This window comes from Oryctolagus cuniculus, chromosome 19 (assembly GCF_051225735.1).
Source record: "Oryctolagus cuniculus isolate XC-2025 breed Fujian yellow rabbit chromosome 19, ASM5122573v1, whole genome shotgun sequence".
NCBI lineage: Eukaryota > Metazoa > Chordata > Mammalia > Lagomorpha > Leporidae > Oryctolagus > Oryctolagus cuniculus.
Window position 1 is genome coordinate 59,906,795 of NC_142885.1, and position 22,093 is coordinate 59,928,887.

At 51.6% G+C, this 22,093-nt stretch overlaps 1 protein-coding gene across 3 annotated transcripts; it reads left to right on the top strand.

The window, feature by feature from the left end:
* The first annotated feature begins 5,321 nt into the window (after window positions 1-5,321).
* Window positions 5,322-21,497, top strand: PLA2G10 (phospholipase A2 group X). 3 transcript variants are annotated; one of them, XM_070064806.2, is made up of 4 exons: window positions 5,322-5,499; window positions 7,860-8,019; window positions 8,978-9,084; window positions 21,301-21,497. In XM_070064806.2, exons 1-4 carry the CDS (start codon window positions 5,433-5,435, stop codon window positions 21,441-21,443), a joined length of 477 nt encoding a protein of 158 aa, XP_069920907.1. In that variant the 5' UTR covers window positions 5,322-5,432; the 3' UTR covers window positions 21,444-21,497. The 3 variants fall into 3 exon arrangements, with proteins under 3 accessions (XP_069920907.1, XP_089177931.1, XP_089177930.1); XM_089321804.1 differs by lacking the exon at window positions 5,322-5,499 and adding an exon at window positions 5,591-5,757; XM_089321805.1 differs by lacking the exon at window positions 7,860-8,019 and having other exon boundaries at window positions 5,331-5,499.
* The last annotated feature ends 596 nt before the right edge of the window (window positions 21,498-22,093 follow it).

The window sequence follows — 22,093 nt, forward strand, 5'->3', positions numbered from 1 at the left end:
GAAAAACACTAGTAAATGATAATTTTGGGATTTGAACCCACGAATGCAGAGCACACTGGATTAGCAGTCCATCACCTTAACCACGTGGCCACCTCGTCCACACTGTAAATGATAATTTTGGAAGGAAAGGACTCAGCGTCTCTGTAAGAGATCATTATTTTCTCCCCTGATTCTCTTGTTTCAGGTAATTTGTATGATTGAAATAATTCTCCATGCAGCTCTTGGAGACTTGAGCACTTAGCACATGTCAGGAATGAGGAAGACATAGAGATGAAAGGATTCAGACCTTGCCTTTTGTAGTCTTTGTTCTCTAAATCAAAGGAGAAGCAAAGGAGAGAATTTTAGGCACCAGCAGAGGAGTAGACTCCCTACCAGAATGGTAGATTGATCTGTTTGACAGGCAGAGTCGTGCTCTTCAAATAATTCATGGGCCTTACATTTTTTAAAAATTTCTAGTAAAATTCAGACATTGCATTAAGGCCCTGAAGATTCAGAGCTAAATATGATATCCCTCTTCTCCAGGAACTCACCACCTATCAAGAGAGACACTGGAGTGAACTACCACAGCGTGCTTTAAGGCTTTGTTTGCGAATACAGATGTGGGCTGGGTAAGGGATGTTGGAGTCAGATCCTGAAATAGGTACTCACTGGATGAAAAAAGATAGGGAGAGGCAGATATTTGGCACAGCAGTTAAGATGCCACTTGGGGCACCCCTACATCCTGTAGCAGAGTGCCTAGATTTGAGTCTAGTCTATGCTTACAATTCTAGCTTCCTAGTGCACAGTCTGGGAGCACCAGGTGATGGCTCAAGTAGTTAAGTCCCTGCTGCCCACATGGAAGACCTGCATTGAATTCTGGCTCCTGGCTCTTGGCTTTGGTCTTGCCCAGCCCTGACTGCTGAGGACATTTGGAAAGTGAGCCAGCAGATGGAAGATCTCTGCCTGTTGTCTGTCTCTCTGCCTTTCAAATAAAATGAAAATATATAAGCAAAAAAATGTTGAAATGGGGAAGAAGATCCCATGTGAAGGGAAAAGCATCAACACAGAGGCTGTCCCAGCCTGTGGCTTGTTGGGGACACAGTTAGGGAAGGACAGCTTGGACCGGCGCAGCTCTGGCCGTTGCGGCCATCTGGGGAGTGCACCAGCAGATGGAAGACCTCTCTCTCTCTCTGCCTCTGCCTCTCTGTAACTCTGCCTTAAATAAATTAATTAAAGAAAAACAAAGCCTCACCCTCTTGTCCCCTCACCTTTTAAAGTATATGGCACAGACTGTCATTAGAAGATGATAGTAACATGGATTTTCCACAAGGAATCGTCCGGCTGTGTAATCCACGCCCTCCTGACTAAGCCTGTGGCTTCAGTGCTTTCCTATAAGCTGCAAAGGCTCTCAGGAACAAGAGCTGTGAGCAAGATTTGTTATCGTACGGAGTACGGTTCTAACTCTGCTGTCAGAAGATCTATCCACCTTTCAGATATACAGCTTGGGGCCAGAGTTGTTATAGGCCAATTTTCTTAAAAAAATTTATTGTGTTTATTTATTAGGCAGAGAGAAAAGGGAAGAGGGAGAGGGAGAGGGAGAGGAGGAGGAAGGCAGAAGCAAGTTCTCCTTGGGGGTGGCCTTGGCTGAAAGGGGGCCTGGGGGAGCTGTCTGGGGTGCAGGAAGCATTGTGTTTCCTGGGTCTGGGTGCTGGTTGTGTTCACAGTCAATCAAGATCCACTGGGGGCGGGTGTTACAGAACACTTGTTGGGGTCCTGGTTCTACAGCTTCCGATCCAGCTTCCTGCTAGTGCACTGGGAGACAGCAGTGGCCCAAGTACATGGGTTCTTGCCACCCATATGAGAGATGGAGTTCTGGGCTGCTGGCTTTGGCCTGAGTCAGCCCTGGCAGTTGTAGGCATTTGGGGAGTGAACTCTAGTGTGTAAAAGATCTCTGTCTCTGACACTCCACCTTATCAGTAAATAAATAAACTGTAAAAGACAAATATTCCCTGAGCACCTGCTGCCTGCCCTCGACAAGGGTGTCTAGTGTGGAGTGATAGACGCCGCGACTCTGCCTCCTGCACAGAGGCTATTGCGGGAGGGGTCAGGGGGAGGCAGGAGGATGGGGAGAGGAGAGGGCAATAGGGAGAGACAAGCGAGGGAAAAAAAAAAACAAAGAAAGACAGCACAGGAGGAAAGAAGGCAGTGGGGGGGGGGGGGTGGAGCCAAAATCAGGGTCTCTGTGAAAGGGAGGGGGCTGAGGGGAAGGCAGTGCTACCACCGGTCCCAAGGCTCAGAGGTACCTGGGCGTCATTCACTTGGATACCCAATTCCCTCAATTTTCCTGGGATGGCTGGGTCCAGCCCTGGGCCTGTCACTGAAGGGGGTGACCCCAGGAAACAGCTACCCTTTGCCAGGTCACCCCAGAGACTTCTCGTGGAGGCAGCAACCCCTGGGCATTTTCCTCGCTGCCTCCATCCCTATTGCATGGTGGCTCATGCTGTCTGGGTGTTCATTTCTTTTTAAAACCCAGCACCAGGGAGCAGGTGTTTAGTCCAGCTGTCAAGACACCTGTATCCCATGTCGGAGAAGCCGGGTTCAGTGCCCAGCTCCTGATTTCGGCTTCCTGCTAGAGCAGATCCTGGGGGCAGCGGTGATGGCTCTCCAGGCTCAGCCATTGTGGGTATTTGGGGAATGCATCAGCAGACAGGAGATCTCTCTCCCCTCTCCTCTCCTCTCTCCCCTATTCCTCTTTCCTTTCCTCCCTCCCCTCCCCCTCCCCCTCTTGGGAAATAACCTTGCCCCTTCTCCTTGCTACTCTTCCCAGCCTCCCTCTGGCCCACCTGACAGTGGAGGGGACCGAGGCACACAGGGAAACAGGCTCGCCCCCATCTCCCAGTTCCAAGCTCCACCCCCCTGCCTGGAGATGGCATGGGGAAGTACGGTCCTAGCAACAGGGGCTCAGCTAGCTCTGCAAGTGACAGTAGCACCTGCAACCCAGAGAGTGGGAAATTTTTGTTTTGCATTTTGTTGTACTTTCCTCGGATTTTGTTTTTCCCACTGACATTCGCTTTCTAACTTCAAGTTTGCCCTGGATAACTGCCCATGGTTTCATAATCTTTCCCAACAAAATCAGTTTCTTCCATCTGACCCCAATCTGAAGATGAAATAGCACTGGGGTCCTGGCTGCATTTTCATGCCTGGTTTGCCCACCAGGCTCACCTTCAGGTCTGCAGCATTGTTCGCTGCCCCTTGGTGTTCTGAGAGTCCCCTCTTGCACTGGGCTCTGTCCTGTGTCTTCCCCTTGGCGTACGCAGGTCCCTCTGCCTAGCTTGCTTTCTATGTTTCTCTCACCAACTCCAGCCACTTGGGGGCAAGGTCAGCTTAGTCATCTGGGCTGGAGAATGTTCTCAGACCTCACTGACCCCATGGGCCTGGCTTGGGGAGGGACTGGAGCCTTCCTACTTGCTGGCTCCCATCCTCTGGCCTCAGCTCAGGTTCTAGCCATGAGGATTGTGATCTCACTTCTTGCCTGGCTCCCCAGGGGGCAGTCCTCAACCACTGGGAGACAGGAAGTGGGGATCATGCTTCTGGAAGGATCCCTGGGAGATCCTGTTGGGAAAAACCCTCAGTCGCCCTCTGTGTGCTGGTCCCTTGTGGTGGCTTCCTCGCTCCTCCTCTGCTCTCCCAGTTGCTCCCTCAGCTCCCTGGATATACACGTTTGAGAGTCCTGGATCCAGACTCAGCCATCAGTGACTGTAGGGGAGACTCACCCCAATTCAGGGCACCCACAGCTATCACTGTCCAAGCTCTCAGCCTGTCCCTCCAGCCCAAGATGGGCATCTTGAGGGAGAAAGCATGGCTGGTCCCCTTCTAGCCCAGCACAGGACCTGGCCCTGAGGCTGTGGGTGAGCCCCTGCTGGATTTGCCTGGAGGGGCTCACACCCCAGCAGAGAGACGCTGAGGCCACAGTGTTGCAGCCACGGGGACCAAGGCCTCGGATTTCCACAGAGGCTGAGAGGGGCAAGGAGGAAATGACGGGGACCCTCAGTTCCCCTGCTCTGGGCTCTCCTCTTCTCTGGCCCCAGGGTCTTCCTTGCAAGGAATACCAAAGGGCTGAGGTGCTGAGAAGTCCCCAGACCCAGTGCTGGCAGCGCCATCTTCACCATAGACACCTGGGGACACCATATCACCTTGGCTGCTGCTGTCTTCCCCAGACAATGGCTGAGGAGGGAGGAGCTGGCCCTTAGCGTGTCCTCAAGGGCTACTCAGATTAGTGACGAGGCCACACTAACAGAAGTGGGTAACTGATTGACCTGCTGCTCCAAGAGCTAAAAGGGAACACATATTGTGCACCATAATTGTCATCCCTTGTCAATATTGAGTGCCCACTGTCTACACTGTCCTAAGCTCAGTCCCTTGGTGGAGTTGTTTTATGGGCCTTGGATAGGCAGGAGGGAGTGAGATGCTGGGCTGGCTCAGGCAGCCCCTGCCTCTCTGTGCAGCCTGCAGCCCTGCCTGTCACCAGAACCCATGGGGTGATCTCAGGCTAATCTCCGGCTACCGTTTTAGAGTGGTGGTGGTGATGGTGGTGGTGATGATAGTGGTGGTGGTGATGGTAGTGGTGGTGATAGTGGTGGTGGTGATGCTGGTGGTGGTGATAGTGGTGGTGGTGATGGTGGGGGTGGTGATGGTGGGGGGGGTGGGCAGATTGTGGGGAGTCAGTTTTGAGGGTGTCAGAAGCAGTTTCCTGCATTGAAAATGGTTAAGGTTGGGACCAGTGCAGGTGCAGCAGGATAAGCCGCAGGCATTCCGTATGGATGGTGGTTTGAGTCCCGGCTGCTCCACTTCTGACCCAGCTCTCTGCTTATGGTCTGAGAAAGCAATGGACGATAGCCCAAGTACTTGGGCTCTGACCGTTCATGTGAGACCGGGATGAAGCTCCTGACTCCTGGCTTCTACCTGGCCCAACCTGCGGCTATTGTGGCCATTTGGGGAACGAACCAGTGGATGGAGGTTCTTTTTATTTAGTCTGCTCTCTCTATATAACTCTTTCACATAATGAAATCTTTCTAAAAACATTGTTAGGTAAATTCAGCACTACCCTTTGCCCAAGTCTTTTGCTTGTTTTGGATGCCCAGGTGAGCAGGCAGGGGTTGCAGGTCCCAGCAACAGAGCACCTTTGTGCTCCTTTGCTCCGTGGAGGCATCGCAGAGCCTGACTCTCCTGATGGAAGCACCAGGTCCCGGGTCCCAGAGGCTGAGATCAGTGTGCTGGGCTTGGCCCCAGGTGCCCGCCCCTGCCTGGCTCCGCCCAGCACAGGAAGGTGAGGCTGGGGGCGGGGCTGTTTGGAGGCCTGGGTGGGGGTCGGCCCCGGGCTGGGTGACTACAGCAGCCGGCAGGATAGTTCCACACCTGCCGCCACCGACGGTCCACTACCTCTGTGCCCGCCAATGCTGCTGCTGCTGCTGCTGCTGCTCCCACTGCCGCCGCTGGGACCCGGGCCTGGACGCACAGCGGGTGAGTGGGAAAGCAGGCTCCAGAGACTCCCGCGGCCCTCCCTACTGCCCCCAACCCTCTCTTCTGATGCCCTTCCCTGCATCTTTCCCAGGGATCCAGGATCCCTGTCCCTCAGCCCTCTTTAGAGTCCTGCCTTTCACTTACTCCTCCAAGGGGTCAGAGCCCATCCCAGACCCCACCCACCCACCAGCCCGGAGCCCTCTTCACCCTCTGTGGTGGTCCTGTGCAGTGACCCTGTCACCTATCCCCGGGTCTCAGGTAAGATCACCGGGTGGACACCACAGGGTGGGAGAAGCAGGGGCAGAAGGGACCCGGCTCGGGGGTGGGGTAATCATGCTGTCCCCTCCTCTTCCACCCCTGGAGAGTTCCCTTGGTGATCCTCACAGGGAGCAGCCCCCAGACTCACCTGGGCACTCACGTGCACAGCTGCTGCACAGGTTCACGGACAGAGCCCAGCTGCAGACCAGCCAAGTTCCTCTGATAGCAGCCCAAGCTCACGTGGCACAGGAACACCTGAGACAGCCCCAGGGCACATGCAGGTGCCCAGTGGGCGTCCACACACACACAGTCAGAGACCTGGGGGCATTGGATGCCCACAGCAGCCCTGGCACTCCCCAAGGAGGCTATGCGGGCAGACAGAGCAAACAGACCCCAGCACGACCTGCTCCACCTATGTTGGCACAAAGGGAGTTTTCCTTGGTTCCAAACCCAGGGCTGGGTGCCCGCCCCATGCCCGGGCCCTCCAGAGACAAAGGCTCTGAGATACCAGAAAGTGGTCATGCTAGGTTGAAGAATACCTGGGGACAGCATTGGTGTGTGGAGTTGGGACCAGGACCCTGTGGGAGGGGGGCTGAGAGTCTAGTGTTCAATGGTGGCTGCAGAGGACCTGCCCGCACAGCTGCTGCCTCTGCCAGGGTCCTGCTCCCCAGGACTTCCAGACTAGAACCTCCCCCACCCCCAACATGCAGACAGAAGCACAGGTAGTGAGGGTCACCAGGGTAGGCAAGGCAGATTCCAGGAGGAGGCAGCTGGGAGCTGTCGGAGGGTAGAGGGAGGGCACTTGCAGCAGAAGGCATATGTGACAAGTGTCAGTGCACAGAGGACACTGAAGTGGGGGGTGACCCATGCAGGGCCTTGGGGTACAGTGAGACCCCTGAGCTTTAGCCATACTCCACGGGAGCCATGGAAGGTTGGAGGCAGGGGTGAGGCTGCTGGAAGAGTGAGGACAAGGTGAGGCTCCGAACCCTGAGCTCATTTTCACATTTGCTGCCTATGGATTCATCTCCATCTCTCAACGTGAAGCTGCTCCTGGTTCCTCATGTGAAAAAAACAAACAGGAGTTAAACTTGATCTGGATTTCTCACCAAAGTCTGAGCGAGGGACACACGCTCTAGGTACAGATCGCATGCTCAGCTCCCAGCGCACTGGCTCTCTCTCCAGCAGCCTCCCCACAAACAGGCCACCCTGGGCCCGAGTTTCCGCTGTGCTGCCAATGCCCCTAGGCCTGGCACCCTGGCAGCCTCCCTCCCCTGCTGTTCCAGGGCCAGGAGGAAGGAGCAGCGCTTTGCAAGCCAGAAGCCGGTGTTGCAGGCTGAGCTCAGAATCTTGCTGGCTGTGGAGTGTGGGAGTCACTTTCCCCACAGCTGGCCTCCTCTTCCTCACCTGTCAGATGCATTGATTGGGCCCTGCTGTGTATCTGAGCTGTGTCAGGACACGGGGACGTGGATGGGTACAGCCTAAGGAGCTCCCCGTCTGGGAGGAAGCTGTGTGTGGGCAGTGAAGAGGAGGAGATTCAACCATCTCCAGGCCAGTGTCTGGAGGGGAAGGAGGGTGGGGCCCAGGGCAGGCCCAGGGACTGGGAAGCCCCACAGAGGAGCCCTCCCCAGTGACAAGGATGCTAGCTAGCGTCCTGATGCCCAGTTCCTGCATAGGCGGTGGGATGAACATCTAATACACGGCTTACAGTCGGATTGTGCCAGGTGCAAGGGCTTGGTTGGCAGGGCCTTCCCGGGAGCAGCACCAGTCTGTGCAAAGGCCCAGTGGTAGGACCTCCCACAACCTGTTGTGACCTCTGATTCATTTCTCCTTTCATGGCTGCCTTGAGGATATTGATAACAGAACGTGCCAGGTGCCTGACAGGCCTTACCTCGCTTCGCTCTGTGAGCTGAGGCCGCCTCATCCCCCACCTCACAGGGGAAGAAGCCAAGGCACAGAGAAGATAGTGATGTGTCCACAGCTAGGGAGGCAGGTTCAAACCCAGGCGTGAAGCTGCAATGCCCTTCTCACGTTACTGCCCTCCCTAGGGCCAAGGAGGCCCTGTCCTGTGACCTCTGACCTTTGTTGACCCCCACCCTCCCCAGCCACCCCAGCCTCCAGGAGGTCACATGTGCACCGGCGTGGGATTCTGGACCTGGCAGGGACTGTGAGTTGTGTCGGCACCCGGAGCCCCATGGCCTATGTCGACTATGGCTGCTTCTGTGGCCTGGGCGGCCACGGCCAGCCCCGCGATGCCGTCGACTGGTGAGTGCACGTTTGTGCCCCCAGGCTAGAGGGTCCCCGCTAGTCAAGGCCTTGAGGAAAGACCCAGATGGGGAGCTGGGATTGTCACGCAGAGGTCTTGATTCTCCCCGGGCCTTGGATGCTCCTGCCTCTGGTTGCTTGCCGCCACAATTTGGTGATCTGTTTCCTACTTAGAGACACCTTCCCTGAAGCCTTGCTGGGTCTGCCCCTCCCCTGGCCTCCCAGGTCCCCTCTGCTTACCCCGCACCTCGCTGTGCACGTATCTGGTGACCTGTCTCCCCTACCTTCCAGAGGGCAGGGCAGGAGCTCCACGAGTGAGGCTGGTGGGTGGATGGAGAGAATGCCAGGGGATGAATGAATGGGAGGATGAATGAATGATTGATAGGCATAAGGGCTACTGGGGGAGTTCCTCATGGAATTGTTCAGGGGAAGTTTACTGAGGCCTGATGACATGTCAGGGCCTGGGCAGGGCTGGAGACACCGTGGCTGCAGACATGAGCAGGGTTTTTAATGAGTGCAGTGAAGAGAGGGAGGTGTGTTTTATGGGAGGGCATATCAAGGGCGCGGCCACAGCCAAGTGAGACAGCAGGAGGCCGGGCTGAGATCCTGGGGTGTGGGTTGGTGGTTGGGCTGGTCCAAAAGGATGAAGAGTGGATGGGGTCATCCCAGGCAGAGGGCACAACCTGGGCAATGTCAGGGCGAGTGGGGGCGGGGCCTGGTGCCCTCTGAGAACAGAGAGGAGGCCCCAGAGTGAGAGCTCAGAGACTCAGAGTAAAGCAGGCAGGGACCAGGCTCAGGAATGCTCCAGGGACGGGGTCAGTGCAGGACACGCAGGGACCAGTGGTGTTCTCTCCCAGACGGGGATAATCTTCACTCACCCGTAGTCCCAGCAAGGGAGGGTGGCCACGAGGGCACCCTGCCTGCATCCACTTACAGGTCTGCCCTCTGCTGCCCATAGGTGTTGCCACCGCCACGACTGCTGTTACGCTCGAGCCGAAGAGGCCGGCTGCAGTCCCAAGATGGAGCACTACCCCTGGGAGTGTGTCGGTCAGCAGGTCCTGTGTGGTGAGTCCTCTGCGCTGCCCACACCAGCCGTCCCCCAGCACCCTGGCGCTGCCCAGGGGCGTGTGCCCTTGTTGTGATAACATTCCACAGCTCTCAGCTCTCCACGGGCCACCCTGTGGGTTCATCTCTTGTAAATGATGCAGAGCACTTGGCAAACAAAACAACCCCTTTCTCTGCTGTCTAGACAAAATGAAAAAAGATAGCAATGACACCTGGTGTAAACAACCAAGCCCATCCGCAGAGGCCTGGGTAAACACACCCATGACTACAATCTGGAGAAAAGATAAGGTGGACTTTCCTGCCAGCATAGGAAGATGTGGAGAGAAAAAACTAACTACAGAATGATTTTGCCAGTATAACACCCTTGTACTTAGAAAAGAAAAGAAACTTGAGAAGTAGAAGCCATATGGCTTTCTGTGGCCATGTATAGGCACATAGAAAATTCAGAAAAAGGTATGTAAGGATTCTCTCCAAACTAAGGATGGCTGTGGTTGTGTCTGGGGACAGGATCAGATGGAGGGAGGCAATGGTAGAAGGCAGCTTTGAGTTGTTTTTATGTTCCAGTTGTTACAAAGAGAATGCCTTTGTGAATTAGTTGTGAATTAAAAGTTATAAAGGAAGGTCTGACATTTGGCCTAAGGGTAAAGATGGTGCTCAGGACACCCATCTCCCATATCGGAGTGCCTGGTTTCAATTCTCAGCTCTACTCCCAATTCGAGCTTCCTGTTAATGCAGACCCTAGGAGGCAGTGAGGGATGTCTCAAGTGGTTGGGTCCCTGCCATCCACATGGGAGACCTGGATGGAGTCCCTGTCTCCTGGCTTTCACCTGGCCCAGACTTGGTCATTGCAAGCATTTGAGGTGCAAATCGGCAGATGGGAACTCTCTATACCTGTCTGTCTTTCTCTCCCTGTCTCTGTACTTCTCGCATAAATAAACTAACAACCATCATCATCATCTTAATAAATAATAAAAGAAAGTTGGAGGCGCTAACAGCACCAGGCCCAGGAGAACCCATTGGCTGGAGCTTAGAGGGGGCTGCCACTTATAGGCCTGACCTCTCTCTTCCATCTGCTGCAGTCCCCACCATGCTCCATTGTCTAGCATTGAGGCCAGGTGTCAGTTACCATATGTCATTGCCCTGATGATTTTGCTATGAAAGGGAAATATTTCTGGGAAAGCGGAAGATCAACCAAAGGGCTGAATGTTTCAGGAAGGAGGGGAGCGTGAACCCTTTGCTTGTCAGAATGAAGAGCCGTGCTGTGATTGGAGCGCTTCCTCTGTGTCTCACGTGAACCGTAGCTGTCCTGGTGAACATGGGAGTTGGCAAACCCTGGCCTAGTGGTCGACATCACAGTCATTGATTCGGATTCTGCCTGGGTTTCTTTCTAGTTGTAAGATCTGGTGCAAGTGCTGAGTTCTCTGAGCCCTAGTTTTGTTATCTGTAAACCAGGGCCAGAGATAAGGGCTATCTCCTAAGAAAAGGACGTGACAGTGCAGTGGTGACTCGTGCACAGCAGATGTCGTGGAGAAATGACGAGACACAGCCCCTCCAGGGAGGGTGACACACTGAGAGTGCACCAGCACAGGATTTGGGGCAGTGCATAGACATAGCTCTAACTCTGAGCCACCAAACAAAACAGCCATCTCTTTCAATCCTTTTACTTCATTTTTAAAATAATTTTATTTTGGCCGGCGCCGCGGCTCACTAGGCTAATCCTCCACCTTGCGGCGCCGGCACACCAGGTTCTAGTCCCGGTCGGGGCGCTGGATTCTGTCCCGGTTGCCCCTCTTCCAGGCCAGCTCTCTGCTGTGGCCAGGGAGTGCAGTGGAGGATGGCCCAAGTGCTTGGGCCCTGCACCCCATGGGAGACCAGGAGAAGCACCTGGCTCCTGCCATTGGATCAGCACGGTGTGCTGGCTGCAGCGCGCCAGCCGTGGCGGCCATTGGAGGGTGAACCAACAGCAAAAGGAAGACCTTTCTCTCTGTCTCTCTCACTGTCCACTCTGCCTGTCAAAAAAAAAAAATAATAATTTTATTTTGTTTATTTGACAGAGTTAGACAGTGAGAGAGACAGGCAGAGAAAGGTCTTCCTTCTATTGGTTCACCCCCCAAATGGCTGCTACGGCCAGTGCGCTGAGCCGATCCGAAGCCACAAGCCAGGTGCCTCCTCCTGGTCTCCCATGCGGGTGCAGGGCCCAAGGACTTAGGCCATCCTCCACTGCCTTCCCAGGCCACAGCAGAGAGCTGGACTGGAAGAGGAGCAACCGGGACAGAATCCGGCGCCCCGACCGGGACTAGAACCTGGGGTGCCAGCGCCACAATCTGAGGATAAGCCAAATGAGCCACGGTGCCGGCTATACCTACTTTTAATTCTGGCTTTTAAAAAAAGTCTCTCTCTCCCTCTCCGTCTCACCACAAGCAACTTGTATTTAATGAGGATAACTGTTCCATACTCCATTCTAACATCCAGGATCCATTTTACATAACCAGTCATTTCTAAAGTTAAAAGAACAACAAAAACTTAAAAATGTTAAGTGTTGCTCAGAGCAACTTTACTGTTTTTGTTTTGTTTTCTTTTTTAACACACTGATTGGGAAAGGAATGGGGGCTTTATTTTTGAGATCTTCTGATGGTTGATAATTTTCCATGTTTTGTTCCTACCAAAAAAGTAAAAAAATTGAATCAATTAAAAAAAAAAAAAAAAACTCAGAAGCAAGTAACAATGCAGGCAGAATGCAGGGAAGGCAGAGTTTGGGCCCTGACACTTGAAGTTATCTGAGGATAGAAATGACCCAGATGAATGGTTCCATCCCTTTTTTTCATTTGGAAGTAAATGTAATATCGGCCATTTAAGTGTACAATCCAGTTGGTCAATTCTCAATGTTATCCAGTCAGCATCAAAAGGTTTTCCTCACCTTTTCTCAAAAAAACAAAACAAAAAACCGCCCACCTGTGCACAGGCATTATGGGAGAGAAGGTTAAGCCGCTGCTTGTGACACCTGCATCCCATATCGGAGTACCTCCACTTCCCATCTAGCTTCCTGCTGTTGCACTTGGGAGACAGCAAGGGATGGGCTCAAGTACTTGAGTCCCTACCACCCAGGAGGGAAGCAGGAACACAGTTCCTGACTCCTGGCTTCATCCTGGCCCAGCCCGGCTGTTGCAGCTGTGTGGGAAATCTCTGTCTCTCTCTTTCTCTCTTACCCTGCCTTTCAAATAAGTAAATAAACCTTTAAAAAAAAAGAAGAAGAAAGAAAAGAAACAAGAAACCATCCCCATTGAGCAAACAGTCCCCATTCCTCTGTCCCACCCCCACCAGCACCTGGCAACCTTGCCCTTGGCTTTCCATCTGCAGGGATTTACCTGGTCTGGATATTCACAGAAAATCAGGGACAATAGGAGTCTTTTGAGTCTGGCTTCCTTTTTTTTTTTTTTTTTTTTTTTTTGTTTTGGACAGGCAGAGTAGACAGAGAGAGAGACAGAGAAAAAAGTCTTCCTTTTCCGTTGGCTCACCCCCCAATGGCTGCTGCGGCCGGCGCACCATGCTGATCCGAAGCCAGGTGCTTCTCCTGGTTTCCCATGTAGGTGCAGGGCCCAAGGACTTAGGCCATCCTCCACTGCCTTCCCAGGCCACAGCAGAGAGCTGGACTGGAAGAGGAGCAACCGGGACAGAATCCGGTGCCCCAACCGGGACTAGAACCCAGGGTGCCAGTGCCGCAGGCGGAGGATTAGCCTAGTGAGCCGCAGAGCAGGCCGAGTCTGGCTTCTTTCACTTAGCATCTTGTTTCTGCAGTTCATTCATCTTCAGGCCTTGGCACTTTGGCCCTCTGATGGGCAAATCATCTTCCACCGTGATGAATGTGCTGTTTCGTTTATCCCATCATTCAGTTATGGGCATTTGCGTTGTTTCCAACTCCTGGCTGTTGTGAACAGCACAGCTGCATACACTCATGAGCAAGTGTTTGTGTGAGTCCCTGTTTGCAGTTCTGTGGAATGTGTGCCCAGGAGGAGAATGGCTGAGTCACAGGGCGTCTGCGTTGCTTTCTGAAGAACCTCCGGCTGGTTCACCACGCTGCACAGTGCCTCCAGCACGCGTGAGGGATCCAGGGTCTCAGCAGTCTTGTGAGCGCTGCTGTGTTGCAGTTTGGATTTTTCTTGGTGGGTGTGAAGCAGGATCTCGTCGTGTCGTTTGACTTGCTTTTCCCTAATCACTGATGATGTTGAGCATGTTTTCATGTGCCTCTGAGCCACTCTTGTATCTTTGGAGAAATTTCTATTCATATCCTTTGTCCATCTTTGAAAGTGTTTATTTGGGAGGCAGAGAAATAGGGAGAGAGAGAAACAAATTCCCCTCCACTAGTTCACTGGCCAAATGCCTGCAATGGCTGGGGCTGAGCTGGGGCCAGAGCTGAGAGCCAGGAACTTCATCCAGGTCTCCTACAAGGTAGCAGAACCCAGTAGCTGGAGCCATCATGCGGCCTCCCAGGGTCTGCATTAGCAGGGAGCTGGAATCAGAGGCCAGAGCCAGAAATCAAACCCAGGTCCTCCAGGGTGGGACGCGGGCATCTTAGCTATCAGGCCACGTGCCTGCTGCCCCTTTGTCCCTTTATAATTGCATTTCTGTCTTTTTGTTGTTGAGTTGTCAGAGTTGTTTCTGCATTTTGGATATTGGAACTTTGATCTGTGATCTGCAAATGTCTTCTTGACTTCTGTAGGCTGTCTTAATTTTATTGCTAATGAACTTGGTACACGAATATTTTTAGATGTGATGAAGACCAACTTACCTGTTTTGCCTTTAGTGGCTCGAGTTTTTGTTGTCCTAAGAATCTGTTGCCAAATCCAAGGTCATCAAAGTTTTCCCCTTTGTTTTCTTCTAATGGTTTTATAGTTTTAACTTACATTTAGGCAATTGATCCATTTTGTACTAATTTTAATTTGTAGAGTGAGATAAGGGGTCCTGTTTCATTTATTTTTATTGAAAGGCAGAGAAAGAGAGAGAGAAAAGAGAGAGAGAAGGAGAGATCTTTTATCTTCTGGTTCAGCTAAAAATGCCTGCAATAGCCAGGGCCGGGCCAGGCCAAAGCCAGGAGCCCAGATCCCAGTCCACGTTTCCCACAAGGCTGGCAGAGACCTGAGTACCTGAGCCATCACCTGCTGCCTCCCAGGGGGTGTGTCAGTGAGAAGCTGGAATTGGAAGCAGAGCCAAGACACAGACCCAGGCCCTTTGATCCGGGTGGGCATAGCAAGCAGCATCTTCACCCTGGGTCCCAGATGTCTGCCCCCGGGAGGACGCGGATCCTGGGTCATGTTCCCTCACTGCGCATTAGGATTTGGCATAAGAGCAAAGCCGAGTTAACGTGGAGACATAATCTCTATCTTGAGGCCTGAGAATCTCTTGATGTCATGTTTCAAACATGTCATTTATAGTTGGGGAAACTGAGGCCCATAGGAGAGGAAGTAGCTCGTCCTTAAACTGCCGCCTTCTAGTGTGGACAGAGAGGAGGAGGTGAAGTGAGGCCTGATTGGGATAGCTGCTGAAGATCTTTGTTTTCCCTTCAACCGGCCTGTTCTGCTCGCTCTTACTCACGTGCGAATGTTTGTGGAGCATTTACTGCCGTGTGTGCTGGTGGGGTCCATGCCTGTTTACAGGGCCATCCTTCCCGAACCCAACAGAAAGAACCAAGGTATCTGTTATGCATTTTTTCACTAAAAATATCCTCTTACTCTGTTTGGGGATATTCTGAACTTGGTTGTTTGTTTACAGGTTTTGCCCATTTTCCATTTATGGACCTGACAAATACATTACATTTTTTGAGGCTATAATAATATTTACTGTCAGGCCTTAATTGTAAGCTTAACCCGTGGTGGCTATTTTTTCTTTCACATTGTGATTCTTTGGATTTTTAAAAATGTTTATTCATTTATTTTCATGTATTTGAAAGAGCAGCAGAGAGAGAAAAAGAGAGAAAGATTGCGTTTCCATCTGCTGGTTCACTTCCCAGATGTCTGCAACAGCCAGGGTAGGCCAAAGCCAGGAGATCCAGTTAGCATCTGGGTCTCCCACGTGGGAGGCAGGGCCCAAACTCTTGAACCACTGCCTCCTTGGATGCAGTAACAGGGAGTTGGATTGAAAATGGGCAGCTGACACGGCTCACTAGGCTAATGCTCCACCTGCGGCGCCAGCACCCTGGGTTCTAGTCCCGGTTGGGGCGCTGCATTCTGTCCCGGTCGCTCCTCTTCCTGTCAGCTCTGTGCTGTGGCCCGGGAGTGCAGTGGATGATGGCCCAAGTGCTTGGGCCCTGCACCTGTATGGGAGACCAGGAGAAGCACCTGGCTTCTGGCTTAGCATCAGCGCAGTACGCTGGGCACAACGCACCGGCCGCAGCGGCCATTGGGGGATGAACAAACGGAAAAGGAAGACCTTTCTCTCTGTATCTCTCTCTCTCTCACTGTCCACTCTTCCTGTCAAAAAAAAAAAAAAGGGCAGCTGAGACTCCAGCCAGCCCCCTGATATGGGATGTGGACATTTGGGGTAGCAGCTTAACCTGCTGTGCCACAACCGCCCACCCACTGTGTTTATTCTTCTTGAACAATGTGATTCTGTTGGGTTCCTGAGGCCATGGAACCATGTAGGCAAGTCTTACTTTTTTTTTTCTTAAATATTTATTTATTTTTTGAAAGGCAGAGTTATACAGAGAGAGGAGAGGCAGAGAGAGAGAGGGAGAGAGGTCTTCCATCTGCTAGTTCTTTTCCCAATTGGCCACAATGGCCAGAGCTGCACCTATCTGAAGCCAGGAGCCAGGAGCTTTCTCCATGTCACCTACACAGGTACGGGGATCCAAAGACTTGGGCCATCTTCTACTGATTTCCCAGGCCTTAGCAGAGAGCTGGATTGGAAATGGAGGAGCTGGGACTCAAACCAGGGCCTATATGGATGCCAGCACTGCAGGCAGAGACTACCCGCTACACCACAGCACCAGCCCTACACACACTTCTGTTGAGATTACACCGCTTTTATTTTCTTTGTTTTTTTTTATTTTTCCACTTACCACCGTGTCTTGGACATCTTAGAATGTGTACGTGACCCCCGTTCTTTTAATGCTTGTTAGTTAAGAATCCGTTGGCAGGTGTTTTCAGCCTTGACACCATTGGCTTCTTGGGCCAGATGATTCTTGGTTGTGGGACGACCTCCTGGACTTTGCTAGCCTCTACCAACCTGATGCCCGTGGCACCTCCTCACCCTGTTGTGACAAGCAGAAATGTCTGCAGACCTTGGCGAGTGCCCCCTTGGTTGAGTCCGTTGGGTCCATGACATGAATGTGCTTTACTCTGTCCACTTCCTGCTCAGCTGCTACACATGGCTGCAAAGACCAGGGGTGCTCGCAGATTTGTGTGCGTTTCTGTGAGGGTTTTTGTATCCTAGAGTCCTAAATAGTTGAGGCAAATGGTTTACTTGAGGCTTTGCTAGAATTGACATGGCAGAAGGGCTGGGGGTGGGGTGGACAGCTAAAGGGGGGAATAGAGAACTATGTGAAGGGGCATTTGTATGTATAATTTAATTAATGTATAATTTACATTTTAAAAGTGTAAATTATACCACTTCTCGGCCTTTTGGCTAAGATAAAGTGTAGTAAAAGTGTAGATTATGCTTATTTGTAGGGGGTAGGGAAGGAGAGAATGGGGGGGTACTTAATAAAGATTAGGAGGAAAGAAGGCAACCAAAAGTCTCACAAGTCACTTCCTTTAGGAGCTGCCACTGTGTTTAGCTCACACTGTACATTAATTGTTTGTTCAAAGAGTATTTATTTAGTTATTTTATTTGAAAGGCAGAAAGAAAGCTCCCATCTGTGGTTTCCCACATGACTGCACCAGTCAGGCTGGGCCAGGCTGGAGCTGGGCGCCAGAACTCTGTCTAGGTCTCCAGGTGGGTGGCAAGAACCAGGTACTTGAGCCATCACCTGCTGCCTCCCAGAGTGTGCGTCTGCAGGTAGCTGCAGTCGGAAGTGGAGCCCAGACTGGAACCTGCGCACTCCAATGTGGGATGTCGGCGATCCCAAGTGGCATCCTAACCACTGTGCCGAACACCTACCCCTGTACGTTACATTCTTGGGGTGGTTACTCTGCAAGTTTTGTTAATAAGATCGATTCTTCCACGATGAATGTATCATCTGGTCGCAAAGCTTGCAATTACAAAATATACAGGTGCAAGAGCCAGAATCCCACAGACGCCGCACACAGACACCCCTTTGCTAAGCTTCTGGTGTTTTTCTACCTTCTGTTTGACATGCATAATTTTAAAGAACATAGCAACATGTTTGGTACCTCTTATTTTTCTCTTCAGTGTAAACTATGATAGTCTGTTAGAGGGGTTAGACCTCTTACATTCCCTAACCTCTCTCTCTCTTTTTAAAGATTTATTTATTTGAAAGGCAGAGTTACAGAGAGGCACAGAGAGAGAGGGAGGAGGTTGGTCATCCATCTGCTGCTTCACTCCTCAGATGGGGGCAACAGCTAGGCGTCAGGAGCTCCTGGAGCCCAGGGACTTGGGCCATCTTCCACTGCTTTCCCAGGCCATAGCAGAGAGCTGGATTGGAAGTGCAGCAGCCGGGACTTGAACTGGCACTCATAGGATGGCGACACTACAGGTGGCAGCCCCCATAACCTCTCCTTATTTAAACAGCACACCCCAACTTGGGGGTTCACGGACTTCAAGTATGTAACTAGACTGATATGACACTTTTTTATCTTCATGGGTTTTTGCTATTGATGTTTGTGCTTAGGTTTCTTTTTTAATTGATTCCTTATATTTGTTCAATATTTTGATTTTCTATTTATGACATTGATGGAATTGTATGTGAATGAATGTTAGTATAACTAAATTATTTAATAACTGACATTATTTTAAAAGGAGGGTATTTGAATTTTTAAAGTTATCTGAGAGGCAGAGAGGTAAGCAGACAGTGAGTGCCCCTCTACTGGTTCACTCCCCGGCTGCCCCCAGTGGCTGGGACTGGGCCAGGCTGAAATCAAGAGCAGGAAGGAACTGAATCCAGGTCTGTCACGTAGGTGTCAGGAACCCAATTACCTGAGCCATCACCACTGCCTTAAGGGAGGTTATTTAAACCAGGACTCGTGGGTCAGTGTCGTGGCACAGCAGGTAAGCCACCGCGTATGGCACTGCAACCACATGGATGCCAGTTTGAGTCTGGCAGTTCCACTCCCAATGCAACTCTGCTGACGCAGCTGGGAAAGAAGTGCAAGATGGCACTTCTGTACCCCTGTGGGAGATCAGAAGCTCCTGGCTTTTGTTTGGCCCAGCCCTGGCTGTTGTAGCCATCTGGGGAGTGAGCCAGCAGATGGAAGGTCTCTGTCTCTATCTCTCTGTCACTCTCCCTTTCAAATAAATGAAATAAATCCTAAAAAAAAAAAAAAAAAAAAAAAAAAAAAGAAAAAGAAAAGAAAATAGAACTCTTGAAACTGTAAGCTCTTGGGGACTGCCTAGAGTGCTGGCATCCCATATAGTCCTGGCTGCTCCACTTGCTATCCAGCTCCCTGCTAATGTGCCTGGGAAAGCAGTGGAAGATGCCCCAAGGGCTTGGGAGCCTGCACCCATGAAGGAGACCAAGAAGTTCCTGGCTCCTGGCTTTGGCCTGGCCCAGCCCTGGACATTGTGGCCATTTGGGAAGTAAATCAGCAGATGAAGATCGATCCCTCTCTGTTTTTCAAGTATAAATTTTTATTAAAAGATATATATTTAAAAAATAAAACTGCCAGATCCTGAGCCAAAGTGGGAAGCCGTGTGTAACCACACACCTAAGTTCCTTTCATCAGTCCTTGCGCGGGCCTGGACAGGTGGTCCTCCGAGGGTCTCAGGCCCTCTGCCTCCCTGCACTGAGCCTCACCTGTCCCAGCAAGCGCTCTGGCCATGTTCCCTAGAAAAAAGCCAGGGATCTGTCTTACTTCAGGCCTCCTCTCCCTAGAACTGGTGAGCTGTCTCACTCCAGGCCTCCTCTCCCTCGGGTCTCCAAGAACCTGTGCGAAGATCGGCTGGCAGTTGAAGGAAGGAGTTTCCACTTCCTTCATGCCAACTCTGTGCCCTGCATTTTACTGATCTGGCCCTTTGATTCTCCCAGCAGCCCTTAGGTAGGTACTATTGTTATCCCCATAGTGGTCTTGAGGAAACTGAGTCCAGGACGGATGAAGTGATGTCCTTTTTTAAAATTTTTTTAAAGATGTATTTATTTATGTGAAAGGGAGAGAGAGAGAGAGAGAGAGACAGATCTTCTATCCATTGCTTCACTCCGCAAATGGCCATAAGTCAGTCAAGACTTGTCTAGGCCGAAGCCAAGAGCCCAGAAGTCCATCCGGGTCTCCCACATAGGTGGCTGGGGCCCAAGCACTTGGACCATCTTCTGCCGGTTTTCCAAATGCATCAGCAGGGAGCTAGACTGGAGGCAGAGTAGCCGATACCCAAACTGCACGGGTATGGGATGGCGGCATCACAAGTGGCAGCCGCACCTGCTGTGTTTCCAAAGGCACGAAGCTGGCTGACTGCAGAGCTCCTGCTTCCTCACTGTGCCTCTTGAAGGGACTTGGAAGGATTTAATGGTGGGGATTTTTTTTTAATGTGAAGAACTAAATGCCCACACCAGAGGGCAGTGGTGACATGGTTAAGGGATGCATCCATAGCTGTTTAAGGCATTATATATCTTCTAGATGAGATTTCTATGTGACTTGAAGACTGCAAAATCGTTCCAAGCCCAATTAGGGAGCCTCCCCACCACGCCCCCCAAAAAGACCTTGTTTAATGAGTACAAATTTCTTTTTTCTTTTTTCCTTTTTTTTTTTTTTGTTTTTGACAGGCAGAGTGGACAATGAGAGAGAGAGACAGAGAGAAAGGTCTTCCCTCCAATGGCCACCGCAGCCGGCGCGCTGATCCGATGGCAGGAGCCAGGTGCTTATCCTGGTCTCCCATAGGGTGCAGGGCCCAAGCACTTGGGCCATCCTCCACTGCACTCCCAGGCCACAGCAGAGAGCTGGCCTGGAAGAGGGGCAACCGGGACAGAATCCGGCGCCCCAACTGGGACTAGAACCCGGTGTGCTGGCGCCGCAAGGCGGAGGATTAGCCTGTTGAGCTGTGGCGCCGGCCAAGTACAAATTTCTTAAGTACAACTTTAGGAATATAGTGATTCTTCCCACCATACCCGCCCTCCCACCCTACCGCCTCCTTCCTCTCCCATTCCCATTCCAATTCTCCATTAAGGAAAAAAAAAAAAAAAACAACCTGTTCCTCCAAAGTCAAGACAGGGACTGTTCAAGTCCTTGTTTCTCCAAGTGTCAATTTCACTTCTGCAGATTTCCTTTTAGGTGCTCTGTTAGTTATCACAGATCAGGGAGAACATACTGTATTTGTCCCTTTGAGACTGGCTTATTTCACTCAGTATGATGTTTTCCAGATTCCTCCATTTTGTTGTAAATGACTGCAGGATGGGAAGTTCTGTAGTAATCTGTTAGGTCCATTTGGTCTATAGTGTCGATTAACTGCTGTTTCCTTGCTGATTTTCTGTTGATCTGTCCATTGCTGAAAGCGGGGAATTGAAATCCCCCATTACTATGGTCTTTGAGTCTGTGTCTCCAATCAGGGAGTCTTTAGGAGTGGAATTCCCAAGTGAGGAGACTTCCCTTGGATGGAGGGATGAGATGCAGCACATGACTGTCACCTAAAGGAAGCTCTTTTTCTTGAAGGAGCATCTGCAAGAGACTTGGAGAAAAGAGGCAGAAACACGCAGGCGAGAGCCAAATGCACCAAGTACTCCCGGCCAGTGCCACGCCCCGTGTCGGGCGCTTTTCCTACACTTCTCAGCCAGGCTGTCCAATAACGGCGCTAGGACGTAGCAGAGCAGGCGTCCCAAACCTGGTCAGCAAGGCTTGCTGGCACCTGCTGTGTTACCACGTGAGTCCCCAGATGGACCAGTGTTAACACTGATGTGGAGAAGCCACAGGGGGCTCGGATGTTGGCCTGCCATGTGGAACAACAGCTTTGCTGTGAAGTGGGCCTGACACCACCTGCCTGCCGAGGGCCACGAGCGGGAACGGTCCAGTGCCCCACGTGCCATTCCTACCCCTTCCTGTCTCCAGCTTTGTTGGCTTCCCTGGGTGTTTCCCTGCAAGTGTGCAGGTCCCTGCTCTGACCTCAGTTTCCCTCTTCTTCCAGGGCCCACAGAGGACAAATGCCAGGAACTCATGTGCAAGTGTGACCAGGAGATTGCCCACTGCTTTGCCCAAAATGAGTACAACTTAAAGTACCTCTTCTACCCCCAGTTCTTGTGTGAGCAGGACTCGCCCAAGTGTGACTAGCCGGGCTTGAAGTGTTCGCTTGCACAAGGAAATAAAGGTCCTTTTCACCAGGAACAACAGCACTCAGTTCTTTACTGGAGGCGACTGGGGCCAAGAGATAAAGCGGCAGCCCTGCTGTCTGCTCTCTCCATCCTGGAGCCCCGCCGGAGCCTGCATTCATCGGGGGAAGGTCAAACGTCCTGTGCCTGTTTCACAAAACCACTGTGCTGAGGTTGGTACCGTTGTTGACACCTTTATGAAAGGGTGGTTTTTGTCCGCTACGGATGACCAGTGGTCAAATAGGAATGAACACCTCCTATGTGCTTGGCTGTGTTCTAGGTTCTGGGACACAGCCATAAAGAAGACGGCCACACCTTGCCCACCTGTGTGATGTTCAATCTAGGCACTGTTAGCGTCAGAAAGGGCATTCCCCGCCCGGCCCCGCCCCGCCTTTAATGGCTAAAATGAACTTCCTGATCACAAGAGTGGCACAGGCTCATTGCTGTTATGACCAAGGAAAATACAGAGAAACAGGAAGCAGGGGGAGAAAGCATTCCGATTCCCACAGTCTGGGATAATCACCGTTAGCACCTGAGTTTTCCAGAGTTTAAAGGTAGTGGACACTATACCGTATGATTTTCCTACTCTTTTCTTCATGTCCTTAAAAACGA

Bases quoted from the DNA above. Each gene is read 5' to 3' on its own strand.
- PLA2G10 (XM_070064806.2), top strand. From the start codon at position 5,433: ATGCTGCTGCTGCTGCTGCTGCTGCTCCCACTGCCGCCGCTGGGACCC. The intron at 5,500-7,859 runs GTGAGTGGGAAA...CACCCTCCCCAG, and splicing joins CGGGCCTGGACGCACAGCGG to CCACCCCAGCCTCCAGGAGG. The intron at 9,085-21,300 runs GTGAGTCCTCTG...CTCTTCTTCCAG, and splicing joins CGGTCAGCAGGTCCTGTGTG to GGCCCACAGAGGACAAATGC.